We start from the raw sequence: 16,819 nt of genomic DNA, 5'->3' as shown, positions 1-16,819 counted from the left end.
AGCATCAGGCACTGGCTAAACCAGTTAAACTAGTCTTGCCTTTCGTAAGTTGTGTTTTTTCTAAGCTGGCAGGCAGCTACTGGAGGCCTTCCAACCCACCACTCAGGCCAACCCTCATAATAAGAAAAATACTACTTTCTATCTGCCTCATTTAGGAGGTTTCTACTTTTTTCCTTTGGTGGTTAACTAAATTTCATCTTATATAACCATCATAAATTTTCTAAAAATTTCCGCAATTGGTGCCAACAACCACAGAAAGTGTGTGTGTAAATGGGAAGTCTTCAGGGGAGTGACCAGGAGTTCTAGTGAATCTTCATAAGAAATCTCTTCACTCTCTAAGAAAGCCCCACCTCACCTCCTTTCCAGAAAGATTCCAAGAACTCACACCTCTGACTCTGAAGTCTTTTTTTAAATTAGAAAAGGTAACATGCAGCAGGTGAGGGTGGGATGATGACAAATCACGGAGAAAACATCGGAGCTCCTGAACCTTGGCCCACGGTCTGTGCTCCCTCTGAGCTGGAGCAGGCCCTGGGCGTGCCTGGGGATGCCCACTCCACATACACCCCCGGAAGCAAATGCTCTCTTCTTACCTGGAAGGTTTAGGGTCTTCAGAGAAGACAAAGACTGAACATGAGGAGTCCATACCACATGAACAGTGTCCACAGAGGGCCAGACCATTGTTTCTGAACAAAGCACTTCACCACCTTGAGACAAAGTCCACTGGAAGGACTGGAGACAACCGGCCTCTCTTTGCCTTCAGTGGTAAAGGACTGGCTTTTGCAAAAAAGATCCTTAGGTTTAAAGCCTCTAGTTTACACGCACACACACACACACACACACGTACACATACAGAGACACACACACCCTTGAGGAGGTGGCCTGCTTCTCAATTCCAGGACAAAGGAAAAACTAGAACCAGAACCAGAGGAGCAGTGGTCATGCCTCAGGCTGGCTGGCCAACCTCCCCTTCCTCTAAGGGGGCCCCGGCTCCCAGTGTGGTTTCTGTAGCCTTGGGTGAGGCTGCCGGTGGTGGGGTGTAGGGGGGTGAACCAACAGCACCTGGCACTCAAGTGCTGATACAGAGGGGGACATGGGGACACATGGTGGCGTCCCAGGCAGTTCTCTGGCAGAGGAGCTGGAGAGGCTCACCTTCCCTGTTCTCTACAGGGCAGTGGGGGTAACTCTGCATTTGGGGCACGGGGGCCCAAGAGCACTCTGTCCTCCACGGCTGCTCTTGCAAAGTTCTTGCTGAGAACCAGGTTTTCTCAGGCTGAGCCCCTCTGAGGCTTCTTTGTATTCTTCCTACAACAAACGCAGTGTCTACAGAGAACGCCCTAGCAACCCACAGGACAAACGGAGGACTTCATGAGGTCTCCACACATGTGGGAAAGAAGTGAATAGGGTTTTTGAGGCCGTGGCTGGGGAGGGCTGTGAGACGCAGGGAAGGCTCCTCTCCCTCCCTGGTCCCAGGCGGAGACGGCAAACAGGGACAAAGCCGAGCCTGAGCGTCCTGACAGCATGCACGCGACAGGACTGACGCGAAGCCTGAAGCACATGTGACAACAGACTTAGAGGCTCAGCAGCAGTCAGCCCAGGAGAAAGGAGGGGCTGTCCCCTGGGGAGGAAAGGGGCTTCCCAGACCACAGCTATGATGCCCAGGGGAGGGCCGTGCTGGTCCTCCCACCTGAGCATGGGCTAACAGACGCATAGAGCTGAGCCACGTGGGTAATATGCCCACCTGCATCCAGAGTCTTTTGGCTGAACAAGTAATTAAAAGAGAAGTTTTCAGGAGACCCGAGTGGATGCCATTAGTCAGTTACCTCCCAGGAGATGCTCTGAGACCATGATCCCTCCTAGGCTCATGCTTTGTAGGGGAAAGAGCCTTCTGGGAGTGAGGAGGCTGCAGGGCAGAGAAGAGTCTCCCCAGGAAACATTCTTGCCGGGCTGGTTGCAAGTCATCCAGTCCTCAGATGCTCTCGGAAATCCAAGAACTCTTTTTCCAACCACTACTATGACTTGAATCTGGGAAGGTGGGCCAGGACCGGGGTTGGAGCGCACTCAGGTCCACTGCCTGTTCTAGTGGAAGACGCCGTTTTCTGATGAACATGGTTTGGAGACCAGACTAAACACTAAGCATGGAAAACCAAGGGTCAGCCATGGCATGGGCTGAGCAGCACTGAGCAGAAGTCTGTGGGCTCTGGAAAACTGCAAAAAGAAACCTATAGAAGGTCTCACATCTTTCATGGCAGCTATAACTTCCCAAGCACTGACCATGTGCCAGACTCTGTACCAAAGAGCTTCATGTGCCATCTCTTACCCAGTTCTGACAATCCTATGAACCAAGTATTGCTATCCACATTTTACAGACCAGAAAACTGAGGCTCCGCTAAGCTGAGATTGTAGACAGTGAGTGTACACTGCAAGACTGTAGACAGTGAGTGGTAGAGGGAGATTCGAACTCACATCAGCTGAACTCCAAAGTCTTATGCACAGCATGCTAGGCAGATGTTGACAGTCATTTTGTTCCCCAGAGGCGTCCTGTTAGGTTAACTTGGGTGTTTTGAAATCCCCTGCCCTCAGGATCCTACCCACTGCGGTATTCGCTGTTCAGCTCTGAGGCAGCCTCCAAGGTAGGAGGCAACATGGCCGGGGTGGAGCAGCAAGGTGGCCCATCCGCCTTTTCAATCCCCAGAACATCTCTACGTCACACATACTCCCCGTCAAGCTCTCTGGTGTGGAGTCATAGGACTAAATCAGGTGTTCGTCCGAGTTCGAACATGACAATGAGATGACCAGCCTCCCGGCACTCTGTACATGCCACCAGCACATAGCACCCACCTCCCCAAGGAGGGTGGGTGCTTGCTCTGGGCCCCTCCTCTGAGCCGTGGAGGACATCTGGCTGTCTTGGGGCCTTCCACAGTCAAGTGTGTGATGGGTGAAGGAATGGCTGCATCTCCCAGCCAAAGTCCTCAGAACTGAGTTGCAGAGAGGCAGGGGACTAACTGAGCAACCTGAGAGCCTTCCCAGGCCTTGGACCTGACCCCTGGGCCTTCCTTCCTTGTCCTGCTCCTCTTCCTCTCTGACTTGAGCAGCAAGGCTCCCTGAACAGTCCACTTCCTCACCACCACTCAAGGACACCTGCCAGAGGCCAGGGTGAAAATACGGCCCAGAGCCACCCTCGACTGGAGGCTCCCCCCAGAACTGGCCGGCTCCCCCGATGGATGCTCTGGAGGCTGGTGAGGCAAGCCAAGCCCTTACCGTTGTAGGAGAGGCGAGGTTTGCTCAAACACATTATAAAGTGCATTTCCATCTCGTCAGAAGCCACAGACTTGGAGCAAATGGGGCACTTGAAACCTGCAAGAGAGGAGAACGGGATGAAATGTTTTCTCCAGATCCAGTACATCCACAGTACATGTGGACACTCTCGAATGACAGCTGTGTGGGCTCAGGGTCAATGTAGAGGATGACCATTGGAACAGACCCTAGATCTGTCCTCCTTCAAGGACTCATTTGAGCATTTGCCTTTTTTTGTTTTTTTTTGAGACGAAGTCTCACTCTGTCGCCCAGGCTGGAGTGCAGTGGCACAATCTCAGTTCACTGCAACCTCCGCCTCCCGGGTTCAAGTGATTCTCCTGCCTCAGCCTCCCAAGTAGCTGGGATTACAGGTGTCCGCCACGATGCCTGGCTAATTTTTATATTTTTAGTAGAGATGGGGTTTCGCTATGTCGGCCAGGCTAGTCTTGAACTCCTGACATCAGGTGATTCGCCTGCCTCAGCCTCCCAAAGTGCTGAGATTACAGGCGTGAACCACCGTGCCCAGTGGCATTTGCCGTTTTGATTGCAGCCTTTGACTGACTACCAGCTTTCACTAGGGCTCTCCCTGCCTTATGTCCCTCGTTAAGGTTTAACCAAGGTCACTGACACCTGACTTGAATTTTATTTGCTTTAGACCCTTTCTCAGAGGGGTCTGGTGGACAATGGGGTAGGGAGGCATCAAACTAAGGCACCTGGAAACTCAGCCTTTGCATAACAGTTTAACATCCTTCTGCCTCACAGCCTTTCAGCCACTTGGTTGGATCACCCTGGGAGGAATCTCATCCCTCACCCAGCTCCCAGCCTCGGCCACCCATGCCAGGTAGCACCTCTCTCCCTCACTCACAGCCCCCTCTGCCTCCCTTGTGGCTTAAGGCCACTGTCCTTTGAGATGTGTGTGAGCTGAGGGGTGGCCCTCCAAAGTGCTCCCAGATGCCACACGAGCCTTAGCCAAATGCCACCAAGAGTAACAGCTGTTTCATGGTACCAGGCCAGTATTGGGTATTGTGATCCTGCCGTTTCATTCCCAAGGCAGTATGAACTGCTTACACATCCAAAGAGTTTCAACTGATACAGAATTGTACCCATACTGGAGAATTTTGGTTGAGAATCTTCCGAGTTGAACTCTGTTAAGCAAACCTAATCCCTTGATCCATTTTTCCATACAACACAGATGAATTATTTCTAATATTTTCCATTCTACTTTCATTGAAATGATTTTCAAATGGATCAATTCTTTTCCATATAAATTCTATCAAAAAGATCTGTTGCCACTGAAATATTATTTGTCTGCATTAAATTGTGCACATCACAGCTTCTCCCTTTTGTGACTGTGATTCCTGACCGCCCAGCCTGGACTTCCTTATGTGGCACATCTAACAATAGCTGACCCTTGAACAACATGGGCTAGAATGGCGGGGCTCCACTTCCATGTGGATTCTCTATCGCCTCTGCCACCCTGAGACACAAGACCAACCCCTCCTCCTCCTCCTATTCCTCAGCCTACTCAATGTGAAGACGATGAAGACCTTTATGATGATCCACTTCCTGTTAACGAACAGTAAATATATTTTCTCTTCCTTATATATATTTTTAAATGTTATTAAAATTTTTTAAATATTAGAGATGGGGTCTCGCTGTGTTGCCTAGGCTGGTCTTGAACCCCTGGGCTCAAACAGTCTCCTGGCCTCAGCCTTCCAAAGTGCTAGGATTACAACAGGTGTTAGCCACCGTGCCTGGCCACTTCCTTATCATTTCCTTAATAACATTTTATTTTCACTCTCTTTATTGTAATACAGTATATAATACATTTATAACATACAAAATCCATCTTCATCGACTGTTTATGTTATTGGTAAGGCTTCTGGTCAACAGCAGGCTATTAGTAGTTAAGTTGTGGGGGAGTCCAAAGTTATACACAGGGCTGGGTGTGGTGGTGCACGCCTGTAATTCCAGTACTCTGGGAGGCTGAGGCGGGCAGACTGCTTGAGCTTAGGAGTTTGAGACTAGCCTAGGCAACATGGCGAAAGCCTGTCTCTACAAAAATTACAAAAAAAAAAAAAAAAATTAGCCGGGAGTGGTGGTGTGTACCTGTAATCCTAGGTACTTGGAAGGCTGAGGTGGGAGAATTGCTTGAGCCCAGGAGGTCAAAGCTGCAGTGAGCCATGTTCTTGCCACTGCACTCCAGCCTAGGGGACAGAGCAAGACCCTGCCTCAAAAAAAAAAAAAAAAAAAAAAAAGAAAGAAAAAGTTATATGCAGATTTTTGACTGTGTAGGAGTCAGAGCCCCCCACGTAGTTCAAGAGTTCACTGTACTGTTGTAAAGACTGGACTCGTGTGTTCATTTTTAGTCAAATTTTCCATATGCAGTTTTTTTTTTTTTTTTTTTTTTGAGACGGAGTCTCGCTCTGTCGCCCGGGCTGGAGTGCAGTGGCCGGATCTCAGCTCACTGCAAGCTCCGCCTCCCAGGTTTACGCCATTCTCCTGCCTCAGCCTCCCGAGTAGCTGGGACTACAGGCGCCTGCCACCTCGCCCGGCTAGTTTTTTTGTATTTTTTAGTAGAGACGGGGTTTCACGGTGTTAGCCAGGATGGTCTCGATCTCCTGACCTCGTGATCCGCCCGTCTCGGCCTCCCAAAGTGCTGGGATTACAGGCTTGAGCCACCGCGCCCGGCCTTTTTTTTTTTTTTTTTTTTTTTTTTTTTTTGAGACGGAGTCTCGCTGTGTCTCCCAGGCTGGAGTGCAGTGGCGTGATCTCGGCTCACTGCAAGCTCCGCCTCCCGGGTTCACGCCATTCTCCCGCCTCAGCCTCCCAAGTAGCTGAGACTACAGGCGCCCGCCACCACGCCCGGCTAGTTTTTTGTATTTTTAGTAGAGACGGGGTTTCACCATGTTAGCCAGGATAGTCTCGATCTCCTGACCTCGTGATCCACCCGCCTCGGCCTCCCAAAGTGCTGGGATTACAGGCTTGAGCCACCGCGCCCGGCCCTCCATATGCAGTTTTAATTCACACTAGTGATAACCATCTACAACATTTCTCTTCTTCTCTTTTCTTTTCTTTTTTTTTTGAGATGGAGTCTCACTCTGCAGCCCAGGTTGGAGTGCAGTGGCACGATCTCCACTCACTGCAACCTCTGCCTGCAGGGTTCAAGAGATTCTCTCACCTCAGCCTCCCGAGTAGCTGGGATTACAGGTGAGTGCCACCATGCCCGGCTAATTTTTGTATTTTTAGCAGAGATGGGGTTTCGCCGCATTGGCTAGACTGATCTCAAACGCCTGACCTCAGGTGATCTACTTGCCTGAGCTTCCCAAAGTGCTAGGATTACAGGCATGAGTCATCCAACGTTTCTTTTTTTTTTTTCTTTTTTTTTTTTTTGCGATGGAGTCTTGCTCTGTCGCCCAGGCTGGAGTGCAGTGGCCGGATCTCAGCTCACTGCAAGCTCCGCCTCCCGGGTTTACGCCATTCTCCTGCCTCAGCCTCCCAAGTAGCTGGGACTACAGGCACCCGCCACCTCGCCCGGCTAGTTTTTTTGTATTTTTTAGTAGAGACGGGGTTTCACCGGGTTAGCCAGGATGGTCTCGATCTCCTGACCTTGTGATCCACCCGTCTCGGCCTCCCAAAGTGCTGGGATTACAGGCTTGAGCCACCGCGCCCGGCCCATCCAACGTTTCTTATGAAACAGATAAAAGGCTGAATGTGGCCGGGCACGGTGTCTCACGCCTGTAATCCCAGCACTTTAGGAGGGCAAGGCGGGGAGATCACTTGAGCTCAGGAGTTCAAGACTAGACTGAGCAACATAGTGAAACCCTGCCTCTACAATTAAAAAAAATAATAAAATAATAAATTTTTATTTAATTGGGTGCCTAACTCTGCATGAAAAGCCGTGACTCTGGTGGCCCAGGGTGCTAAGAGACGGGAGGCTAACTGATGCACCACTTTGCTTAGAGTCCTCTCCAAATCTTTTTTTTTTTTTTTCCCCTTCATTGGCAGTGCTTTGAACTATGCGACCAGGCAGAAAATTCAGGGCCTGGTTAACTACAAAGTGGACACTTGACTCCATGGCACACCTCTTTCCTCAGAGATTCTTAGCATATAAGCATCTCAGCTAAAAAGTCTTGGAAATGCTACCAATCCAAGGACTTTGGCGGAGCTCTGGGAAAGGGCTGTATTTCTAACCTCTGGGTGGTTACAAATCCATCAGTAACAAAGCTAGAAGACCAGGCCTAGTGTGGTGGCTCATGCCTGTAATCCCAGCATTTTGAGAGACTGTGATGGGAGGATCGCTTAAACTCAGGAGTTTGAGACCTGCTCAGGCTACACAGTGAGACCCCATTCTCCACAAAAAGGACACAACAACAACAACAAACCCCAGAAGAAAGTAAAGAAAGGAGGGGAATTCCATCCAGTTTTCTTGCACAGCTGGATCTAAACACACCAGGCTGATTATTTTCTAACTCAGTTTAGAAATATGCAGATCCAGGGTCACAGCTCGATGGGGTGGTCTCACAGACGGAAGATGCTTTTCCGATCCAGCCTAAGTCCCTCTACAGTCACACGGGGTTTTTGTCAACCCCAAAGACCAAGGTTTTGCAACCCGTTAAATAACTAAAGGACACCTGCACTTTAACCTGGGAAGGTGGCACCTGCCTGCAGGCTGAGGCTGTGGGAGGAGAGGAGGGATGTGGTCTAGGACAGGCCCTCTGCCTCCAGGCCCTGACACTCTCACTGCGTAGCGTTCAAGTGACCTGTGACTAAGAACAAAACTACACCTCACGGGTACTCACATTTCTGAGAACTCAGAACAGATTCAAGGTTATCCCTATAATAGCATCATTTACTCCCCTGTATTCCAGCGTGATTCCTTGAGTGCAGGAGCGGGGTTAAGTTACAGCTAAGGTGCTAGGAAGTAGGCCACCCAACAAGAAGGTCTATAAAGGAATGTCACCAGACACTCATGTCCTAGAAAAAAAGGGCTGAGACTCACATGTTTAGAGTAATCCCCTCACTGCCCAGATGAGGGAAGGGGCCCTGGTGAAGGCCTCTGAGTAGCACACTGTCACACAACTGAGGAGGTGCAGCTGAGACTAGCCTCAGGGTTCTGTGCTTCAAATCTAAAGTCCTTTCCATCAGGGTAGGGAGAGTTGGTCATAGGGTTTTAAGAATGAGGTAGGTTGGGAAATATTAGCTGGAGAGGAAGCACCACTGGTGTAGGAAGAGGCCTACACTTTAACTAAAACAGGGTTTTAGTTAAAGTGTAGGCCAGTATCTACTACCTCTGGTGTTTCTGTTTTGTTTTATTTTGGCATAGCTCAAGAAATAACTCTGGGTTGGGCATGGTGGTTCACACCTGTAATACCAGCATTGTGGGAGGCCATGGTGGAAGGATCACTTTAGCCCAGGGGTTTGAGATCTGCCTGGACAACATAGGGAGACTCTGTCTCTATTAAAAAAAAATTTTTTTTTAAAATTAGCTGGGTGTGATGGTGCAACGCCTCTAGTCCCAGCTACTTGGGAGGCTAAGGCAGGAGGATCGCTTGAGCCTAGGAGGTTGAGGCTGCAGTGAGCCATGATCATGCCACTACACTCCAGCCTGGCCAACAGAGTGAGACCTTGTCTTAACAAAAAACAAAAATGAATAAGTTGGTGTCTATTACACGAGTGGGAAATCGCATGACGACCTGGCTTTGCCATCCTCGAGACCATGGCAAGGGCACACTGGTCACAGGCTATGCAGAGTCCACTAGGGGGTGGCCAGCAGCCCCATCTCTGCTGGGTGCCATCAGCGTTTCCTTTGAACTTCTCGAGCACTGTGCACTGTGACTGGCACTTGCCACACTGCCAACTGGAAACCAACAGTCTCTCTTTAACCTCTGCAGCACCTACTCTTGCATATGATAATAATAGTTTATGTTTATTGAGTCATTACTATGGACAACCATGGTGCTTTACGTGTCTTCTCATATACGGTAGGTAGGTACTATCTACCATTAATGCCATTTTACAGATGAGGACATCAAGGCTCAGAAGAGTACATAACCTGATCAAGATTCACATGGCCAGAAAGAGCTAGAGCTGGCCCACGACACCAAGAGTCTGCAATCTTGCTCACATGCTGTGCTACTGACTGACTAGCACAGAAGAGTTACATGGCAGAAAGAACAAAAATACTACCAGCTATTACCGAATACTCATTTATGAACCTTCTACATTGTCCCAGCAATTTCTCCTTAAGTGCCCTATGGTCCTGACTAACCTCGTAGCCTGAAACAATGGACACTTTTTTCCTTAGGAACTCTGTTAATCTGGAGTTCTGCTTTCCGTTTGGCACTGAGCCTACAGCACTGGTTGTAAGATGCTGAATCTGCAGATTACCTTTTACACGGAAAATAAAGGGTAAAAGGTAAGAAGGACAGAAAACCACAGACAGCTAGAAAAGACTAATATCTCCACTTTCTTTCCTGAAAGGTCATCCGATGACCAAGATGGATTCTCCCACTCTGCTGCCCAAATCTTTTCCCATAAGCGTCCACTACAGCCCTACAGAATGATAAATCCTGTGACATTTATGAGCTACCTGAAGGTTAAAATATCCAGGAAATGTTGAGTCCATTTTGGAAAAAAGCTCTCACCAAATTAAAATCAGCCCTGCAAAACAAAAGTAAACCAAAGGTCTGCAAAGTCATCCAGCTCGCATGATTTTGTCAAATTTCCTAGGAGACTTTCATCAGCACTCAGAGCAGGTAAGAGATGCTTTTTATTTTCCTTCAGGAGAAAGCTACAGGACACTCCCTAAGCCTCTGAGACCAGGCTCTGCGCGTCACACCCTGGAGGCCAGGGGGGCAGCCAGCCAGCGCTCCAGCAGCTCCCTGCACAGGGGCTGTGTCTGCCAAAAGTTTGCGACCGTCAGTGAAGGGAGATGTCACAGTTTGGTCAGGCTTGCTGGCCAAGCCTGACACTGGTTCACTGTAGGCTGTCATCTCCTCCCACCAGACAGAGCAGAGGCAGAGGCAGAGGCAGAGAACGTACCCCTGGTTCCTTGTCCTTTTCTGCCAGTATCTTCAAATGAGGAAGGAACGAATGACAGAGCACTGTGGGGAATGTGTCCTTAATCACCCAGTTCTGCTCTGGGTGGGTTCTGCCAAGCAAATGCGTCTATAGGATCCCTCCACTTCCGATCAAGAGAAGCAAAGAGAGTCCTTCTAATGGAGACCTGGTTTCCTTTCTTTCTCTTGTCATTAGATCAGCTCACTGTTTACACAGCCAGAAGAGCTGAGCAGAGAGCTGGATCAGCCAGAGTCCAGCTGCTTCCTGTCTTTCAAAAAGTTCCTTAAGTGGGGAATCCTTTGCCATTTGGTTGGCTGTACCAGAGACAAAGCTCTTGAGAGAAGACAAGACTGCACTTGCCATCTATGACCTCTTACTGTCAGGTCAAAGGGACACTCACAATGTCTGGGTAAGCCCACTGCTAGGTGAACCAACAGTGATCCCAGGAATGCTGATGTGGTCATGTGCATCAAGCATGTTCCTGGACCAGGGTAACTGGGTGTCCCTTCACCCAGGCCCTTCCTTTTGACAGAGCAGCCGAGGAAGGATGGGGGCAACTGGTTCAAGCTACAAGAACTCTCCCAATCCACTACAACATTTATCATGCAATATCAACTCGCGTTTTTGTACTCTGGAGACCGATACACTTCTCATTTTCCAAAGCTGCAACCTTTTCCTTTAAGACCTGATTTCTCAGGGCGGGACCATGTGCTGGCGGCGTGTTGCTCCAGTTTCCCTCCCCAGCCCTCCCTTCTCCCCCTCCCTCCCTTCTCCCCCTCCCCATGCTGATGCGCTATTTTAAAGGCTGCCCCAGTTCTGCCTGTCTCTGGGATCACCTAAAGGTAGAAGAACCAAAGGAAGCAACCAGGGTAAAGAAAGCCACGCCACGCAGATGGGAGGTCCTGGGGCAGACGGGCAGATGAGGGTGCCTCTTGGCTGAGGAGCTCAGAGAGCGCCCACTCCTTGACTTTGTCCTTAGCATTCAGTTCTTAGTTTCCAGCCTCAATCTTTCTGTCACATCCTCATGGTGCTTAGTGTCAATAAAATGGGACTTGAAGAAACTAATTTTAATAAATGGGATTTATTACAAATAAACATCAAGGGGTAACTCTGATGATTTTCTTTTACATTTCTAAGCTGTAGGTATTACATTCTTCACCCTCAAAGACACAGACTCCCTCTCTGTCAACACAGAAATAAGTGAAAACCAATGCACAATTTATCAGTTGCTGAGGTGTGAGTCAGTCTCTCCTAGAGAACGTTCTCGACTGGGAAAGGCCCAGGAATTCTGGCTTTTACCTCTTCCAAAACCTCTCTTCTGGACTCAACCTCTGCAGTTCTGTTCTGGGGCCTGGAGGTTCACCTGTTTCCCCAGAAATTTCTCATAAGCAGACATCAGAAGAAGCCATACTGACAATTAAAGATTAATGTATCTGTGTGTGTGTGTGTTTACATACCTGTTGTGATACGTCAATTTGACTGGGTCATGGGGTGCCCAGATTATTTGGCTCAACATTATTTCTGATGTGTCTATGAGGGTGGTTCCAGATGAGATCAGCATTTGAAACCATAGACTGAGTGAAGCGGACCGCCCTCCCCAAGGTGAGCAGGCCTCATCCAATCCACTGAGGACCTGAATAGGATCAAAAGGCAAAGAGGAGAAATTTCACTCTCTCTCTGCCTAACTGCTTCAGGTGGGACACAGATCTTCTCCTGCCCTTGAACTAGGACGTACACCATCAGCTCTCCTGGTTCTCAGGCCTTCAAACTTGAACTGCAACTACATACTCCACGAGTTTTCCCAGGTCTCCAGCGCGCAGATGGCAGATCATAGGATTTCTTTCTTTTTTTTTTTTTTTTTTTTTTTTTGGAGACGGAGTCTGGCTGTGTCACCCAGGCTGGAGTGCAGTGGTTCGATCTCGGCTCACTGCAAGCTCCGCCTCCTAGGTTCACGCCATTCTCCTGCCTCAGCCTCCGAGTAGCTGGGACTACAGGCGCCCGCCACCACGCCCAGCTAGTTTTTTGTATTTTTAGTAGAGACGGGGTTTCACCATGTTAGCCAGGATGGTCTCGATCTCCTGACCTCGTGATCCACCCGCCTTGGCCTCCCAAAGTGCTGGGAGATCATAGGATTTCTCAGCTTCCATAATCATGTGAGCCAATTTCTTATAATACATATACACACACACACACACACACACACACACACACACACACACTCTCACTCACTCTGTTGGACCTGTTTCTCCAGAAAACACTGACCAATAAATCTGTCTATTAAAATACCAAACAAAAATTTTAAAGGACTAGCAACATCAGATGTTGGTAATGCTGGTGAAGATGTGTAGCAATCGGAAATCTCACATGTGTTTGAGGGAATATAAAATGACACAACCACTTTGGGGAAAGGTCTAGTAGTTTCTTACAAAACAAACATACACCTAGCCTATGACCCAAGCAATTTCTCATCTATGTATTTACCCAAAAGAAATGTCAACATATGCCTACAAATAGTCATTTACAAGAATGCTCATCACAGTTTTATTCCTAACAAGCAAAAACTGGAAACAATCCAAATGTCGGTCAACAGAATGGATATAGAAACTGTGGTACATCCATGGAATAAAATGAAACACTACTCAGCTATAAAAAGCAATGAATTACGGATACACGCAACAACATGGATGAATTAAAACATGCCAAGTGAGGGACACAAAAGTGCACACATGATTCTAATTATATGAAGTTCCAGAAAAGGCAAAATTAATCTACTGTGGAAGAAATCAGAACAGTGGTTGTCTCTAGGGGTCAGGGTGGGGGTGGAGATTCACTGAGAAGGTAACGAGAGAACTTTCTGGGATGACAAAAATATTCTACATCATGAGGAGGGTCTGTGTTACACACGTGTATGTGTTTGTCAAAATCGACCAAATACACACTTAAGATTTGAGATTTCGTTGTTTGCAAATTTTACCTCAACCAGAAAAAAAACCTGTAAACAAGTGTGGAACTGTAGTTAACGATCTATATCAGGGAAGTACACTGATGTCTGCAATAAAATGAACAAAAAAATAAGATGCATAAGTTAAACTTCTTCCAACTTTTCCAAACGTTTGAAATTTTAATAAACATTGAACAAAGTGTCAAGCAGTGAGCTGTGTTGTGAAGAAAAAGCCAAGCAGAGTGGGTGGGGGTGCTAATTTGGATACAGCGGTCAGGGACAGCCTCTGAGGAGGTGACAGGTGTGCACAGCCCTTGAGGTATTAGAAGAACAGTGAGGGCAGAGCATCCAGGCACCGCAAGGACAAGGGCAGTGGGTGACAGCTGGGGGCACACTCTCACTCTCAATCCTTGTATATGCTCAAATACCTTTCTTTCATTCTGACAGCTGAATGGATAGCTTGCCTGGGTACAGGATGCTTGAGTTGCATTCCTTTTATCCCCGTGGTCTGTAGATGAAATTCCAGCATCTTCTAGCTTCTTGGTGTTGCAAATAGGAAATCTGGTGCCAGTGTGACTCTTTTTCCTTAATAATTTGTTCCTTTGGCTTCTGAAAGCTTGAAGATTTTTCTCTTCATCCTAAGAGTTCAGAAATGTTACCAGGACATGCTTAGAGTGTCTTCTCTTATCAGTTTTACCTTTCATTATGCAGACTCAAGTCTTCCTTCTTTAGGGAAATGTTCTTCTATATGTTTCATTACTTCCCCTGGTGGTAAGTCATCAATGCTGTTCACCAAATATTTCTAGCCTTCCTCCTTTCATCCATATATAATGACTGTATGTGCCCGCTCTCTTCGAAGTTAAGAGTGGGTCTGTGATTTGCTTTGGCCAATGAAATGTGAGTGGAAGAACGTGCACACACCCAAGCGGACTTTAAGAGCCAGGGCAGGCCGGGCGCGGTGGCTCAAGCCTGTAATCCCAGCACTTTGGGAGGCCGAGATGGGCGGATCACGAGTTCAGGAGATCGAGACCATCCTGGCTAACACGGTGAAACCCCGTCTCTACTAAAAATACAAAAAAAAAAAAAAAATTAGCCGGGCGAGGTGGCGGGCGCCTGTACTCCCAGCTACTCGGGAGGCTGAGGCAGGAGAATGGCGTGAACCCGGGAGGCGGGGCTTGCAGTGAGCTGAGATCCGGCCATTGCACTCCAGCCTGGGCAACAGAGCTAGACTCCGACTCAAAAAAAAAAAAAAAAAAAAGAGCCAGGGCATGACCCGCCATTCTACCTGACTGCTGCAGGGACCGGGGAGCAGGTGTTGTGAAGAAGCCCCTGCTGGCTCAGGTCCCTGAGTAACAACAGTGAGCAGAGTCCCCACTCTGGATCTGCACTGTCTGCGGCAGCATCGGGAAGAAATCAATGTGCCGAGCTGAGCCAGCGAGCTTCTGGGACCGTGTATTATGACAGCATAAGCTAGTCCTGGCCAGTCCTGCCTCAGGCACCCTTCCTCTAACCTTCTTCTTTCTAGAACTCCTGCTGCTTGTATGTCAAATCTCTTGGTTCTATCTTCCAGGTCTCTTATCTCTTTCTCCTAACTTCTCTTTGCATTTTCTCTGGAGCTCAGCCTTTCTAACTTTGCCTGGCCCTCAACTGCCTCCCCCATGCTTGGCTCAAGGAGGTAAATGGTTGGCACTGGGAGTCAAGGAGTTAGGATATTTATATTCTGCTCTTTACAAATATAGGCTTCCTTGTATCAACTACAATCTAGGTACTTGTCATTTTCAATATTTGTATTCCATATGATAATCTAGTAATATTGTGCCTAGCCACTTTCTTCTGTTGGGTGTTAGGATTCTCAATTTTTACCAACTATAAAGATCCTCTTAGTAGTGATCTTCATTTTCTACTCTAAGCATGGTATATTCCACTCCAACATATTTCTGCTGTTTCTGAATTCTACACTGACTGGTATGGAAGAAAGAGAATCAGACTAGGCATCAGAAGAAAACAGGCTTTCCCAGTCACTAGCCAGATGGCCTTGTACGAGATACTTAGTAATAGTCAAGTAGTGCCCTTCCTATTCCAGAATTGTTTTAAAGTCCAACCAAGGATGGATGTGTGAATGCTCTGTGCAGAGTAAACCATTTTATCGGCTGCATCTGGTACTGCTCAAATATACTGAAGCTTGCTGGTAAATCTGTCCATTCGAGGAAATTCACAAATTCTTCAGGCAAAAAAAGTGAAAAATGAGCTGAACTTACATAATGTATTTTGTGGACTCCAAGATGCCATCAATTGTAAGAGGCACCATTATAAAACTCCAAGAAAGGGAAGAAAAACTGCCAACAATTTTTTTCGATATGGTATTCCACAGATATTTATAATTTTAAGATGTGATTATATGACAAATCTCGATTTTAAAGTTGTTAAATTGTGAAGTGTCTGTGCCTTAGAATCAACGAACATATGAAAATACATATATGAATATTTGAAAAATCATACAGACTGAATTCCAATAATAGACCCAATAAATTTATTCCTGGCCAGGTGCAGTGGCTCATGCCTCTAATCCCAGCACTTTAGGAGGCCAAGGCGGGTGGATCACTTGAGCTCAGGTATTCAGGACCACCGTGGGCAACACGGTGAAACCCTGTCTCTACCAAAAGTATAAAAATTAGCCAGGCATGGTGGCACGTGCCTGTGGCCCCAGCGACTTGGGAGGCTGAGGCGGGAGGATGGCTGGAGCCTGTAAGTTGAGGCAGCAGTCAGCCTTGATTGGGTCATTGCACTCCAACCTGGGTGACACAGCAGGACCCTGTCTCAAACTTATTCCTTTCCACTTACTGCAAACCAAAAGAGCCTGAGTGAAGACATTTGTCTACAGCTAGGAACAAAAGGAAGGACTGCACAGTGTGTGCATGGAAGTGAGCATGAGGACATCAAACCCACCCTGCTGCACAGTAAGTCCAGGCTACAGCCTGCCAGGTGGAGCCTCAGCAACAGCATTCCAGTCACATGAAGAATGGGGAAAGCACCTACCAGGAGCAGGAGCAGGAGCTACGGCCATTCATTGGTCCTCTTCCCTTTGACCCTCTAGCCCATTTCTTCCAAAGAGAGGCCCTTAAAGGGCTACTTAGGAGGGAAATGACGGGGAAGTAAGGGCAGGGACATGATGGTCCAATGACCTGAGTCTGAGCAGATACAAGAAGCTGAAAATTGACCAGGTGCAGTGGCTCACACTTGTAAGTCCAACACTTTGGGAGGCTGAGGCAGGAGGATTGCTTTAAGTCAGGAGTTCAAGACTGCCAGCCTGGGCAACATAGTGAGACCCCCATCTCTACCAAAAAAAAAAAAAAAAAAAAAAGGCAGCAGCAGCAGTAGTAGCAGCAGCTGAAAATGTCAGCATAAGTGTGAAATGTGAATCAAGTCTCTAACTACTGTCTAAGAAAGATGAATATCGATTTATAACTCCTTGTCACCTGGCTACCAAGCCTGGGCAAATTTAGGGGCATTCAATTATGACTC

The 16,819-nt window shown here is 47.8% G+C and overlaps 1 protein-coding gene across 3 annotated transcripts in view; it reads right to left on the bottom strand.

Moving 5' to 3' along the window:
- The window catches only part of LOC105491280 (zinc and ring finger 1), a 112,532-nt gene that overhangs the window by 14,484 nt on the left and 81,229 nt on the right, over positions 1–16,819 (bottom strand). For all 3 annotated transcript variants that reach the window (XM_011757512.3, XM_011757514.3, XM_011757513.3), the window contains exon 2: positions 3,259–3,354. In XM_011757512.3, coding sequence (XP_011755814.1) covers positions 3,259–3,354 — 96 coding nt within the window. The remainder of the gene's footprint in view (positions 1–3,258; positions 3,355–16,819) is intronic.

This window comes from Macaca nemestrina, chromosome 18, assembly GCF_043159975.1.
Source record: "Macaca nemestrina isolate mMacNem1 chromosome 18, mMacNem.hap1, whole genome shotgun sequence".
In the NCBI taxonomy this organism is placed as follows: domain Eukaryota; kingdom Metazoa; phylum Chordata; class Mammalia; order Primates; family Cercopithecidae; genus Macaca; species Macaca nemestrina.
Note: the sequence above shows the minus strand (reverse complement) of the source record. Positions and strands in the feature narration are given on the sequence as shown.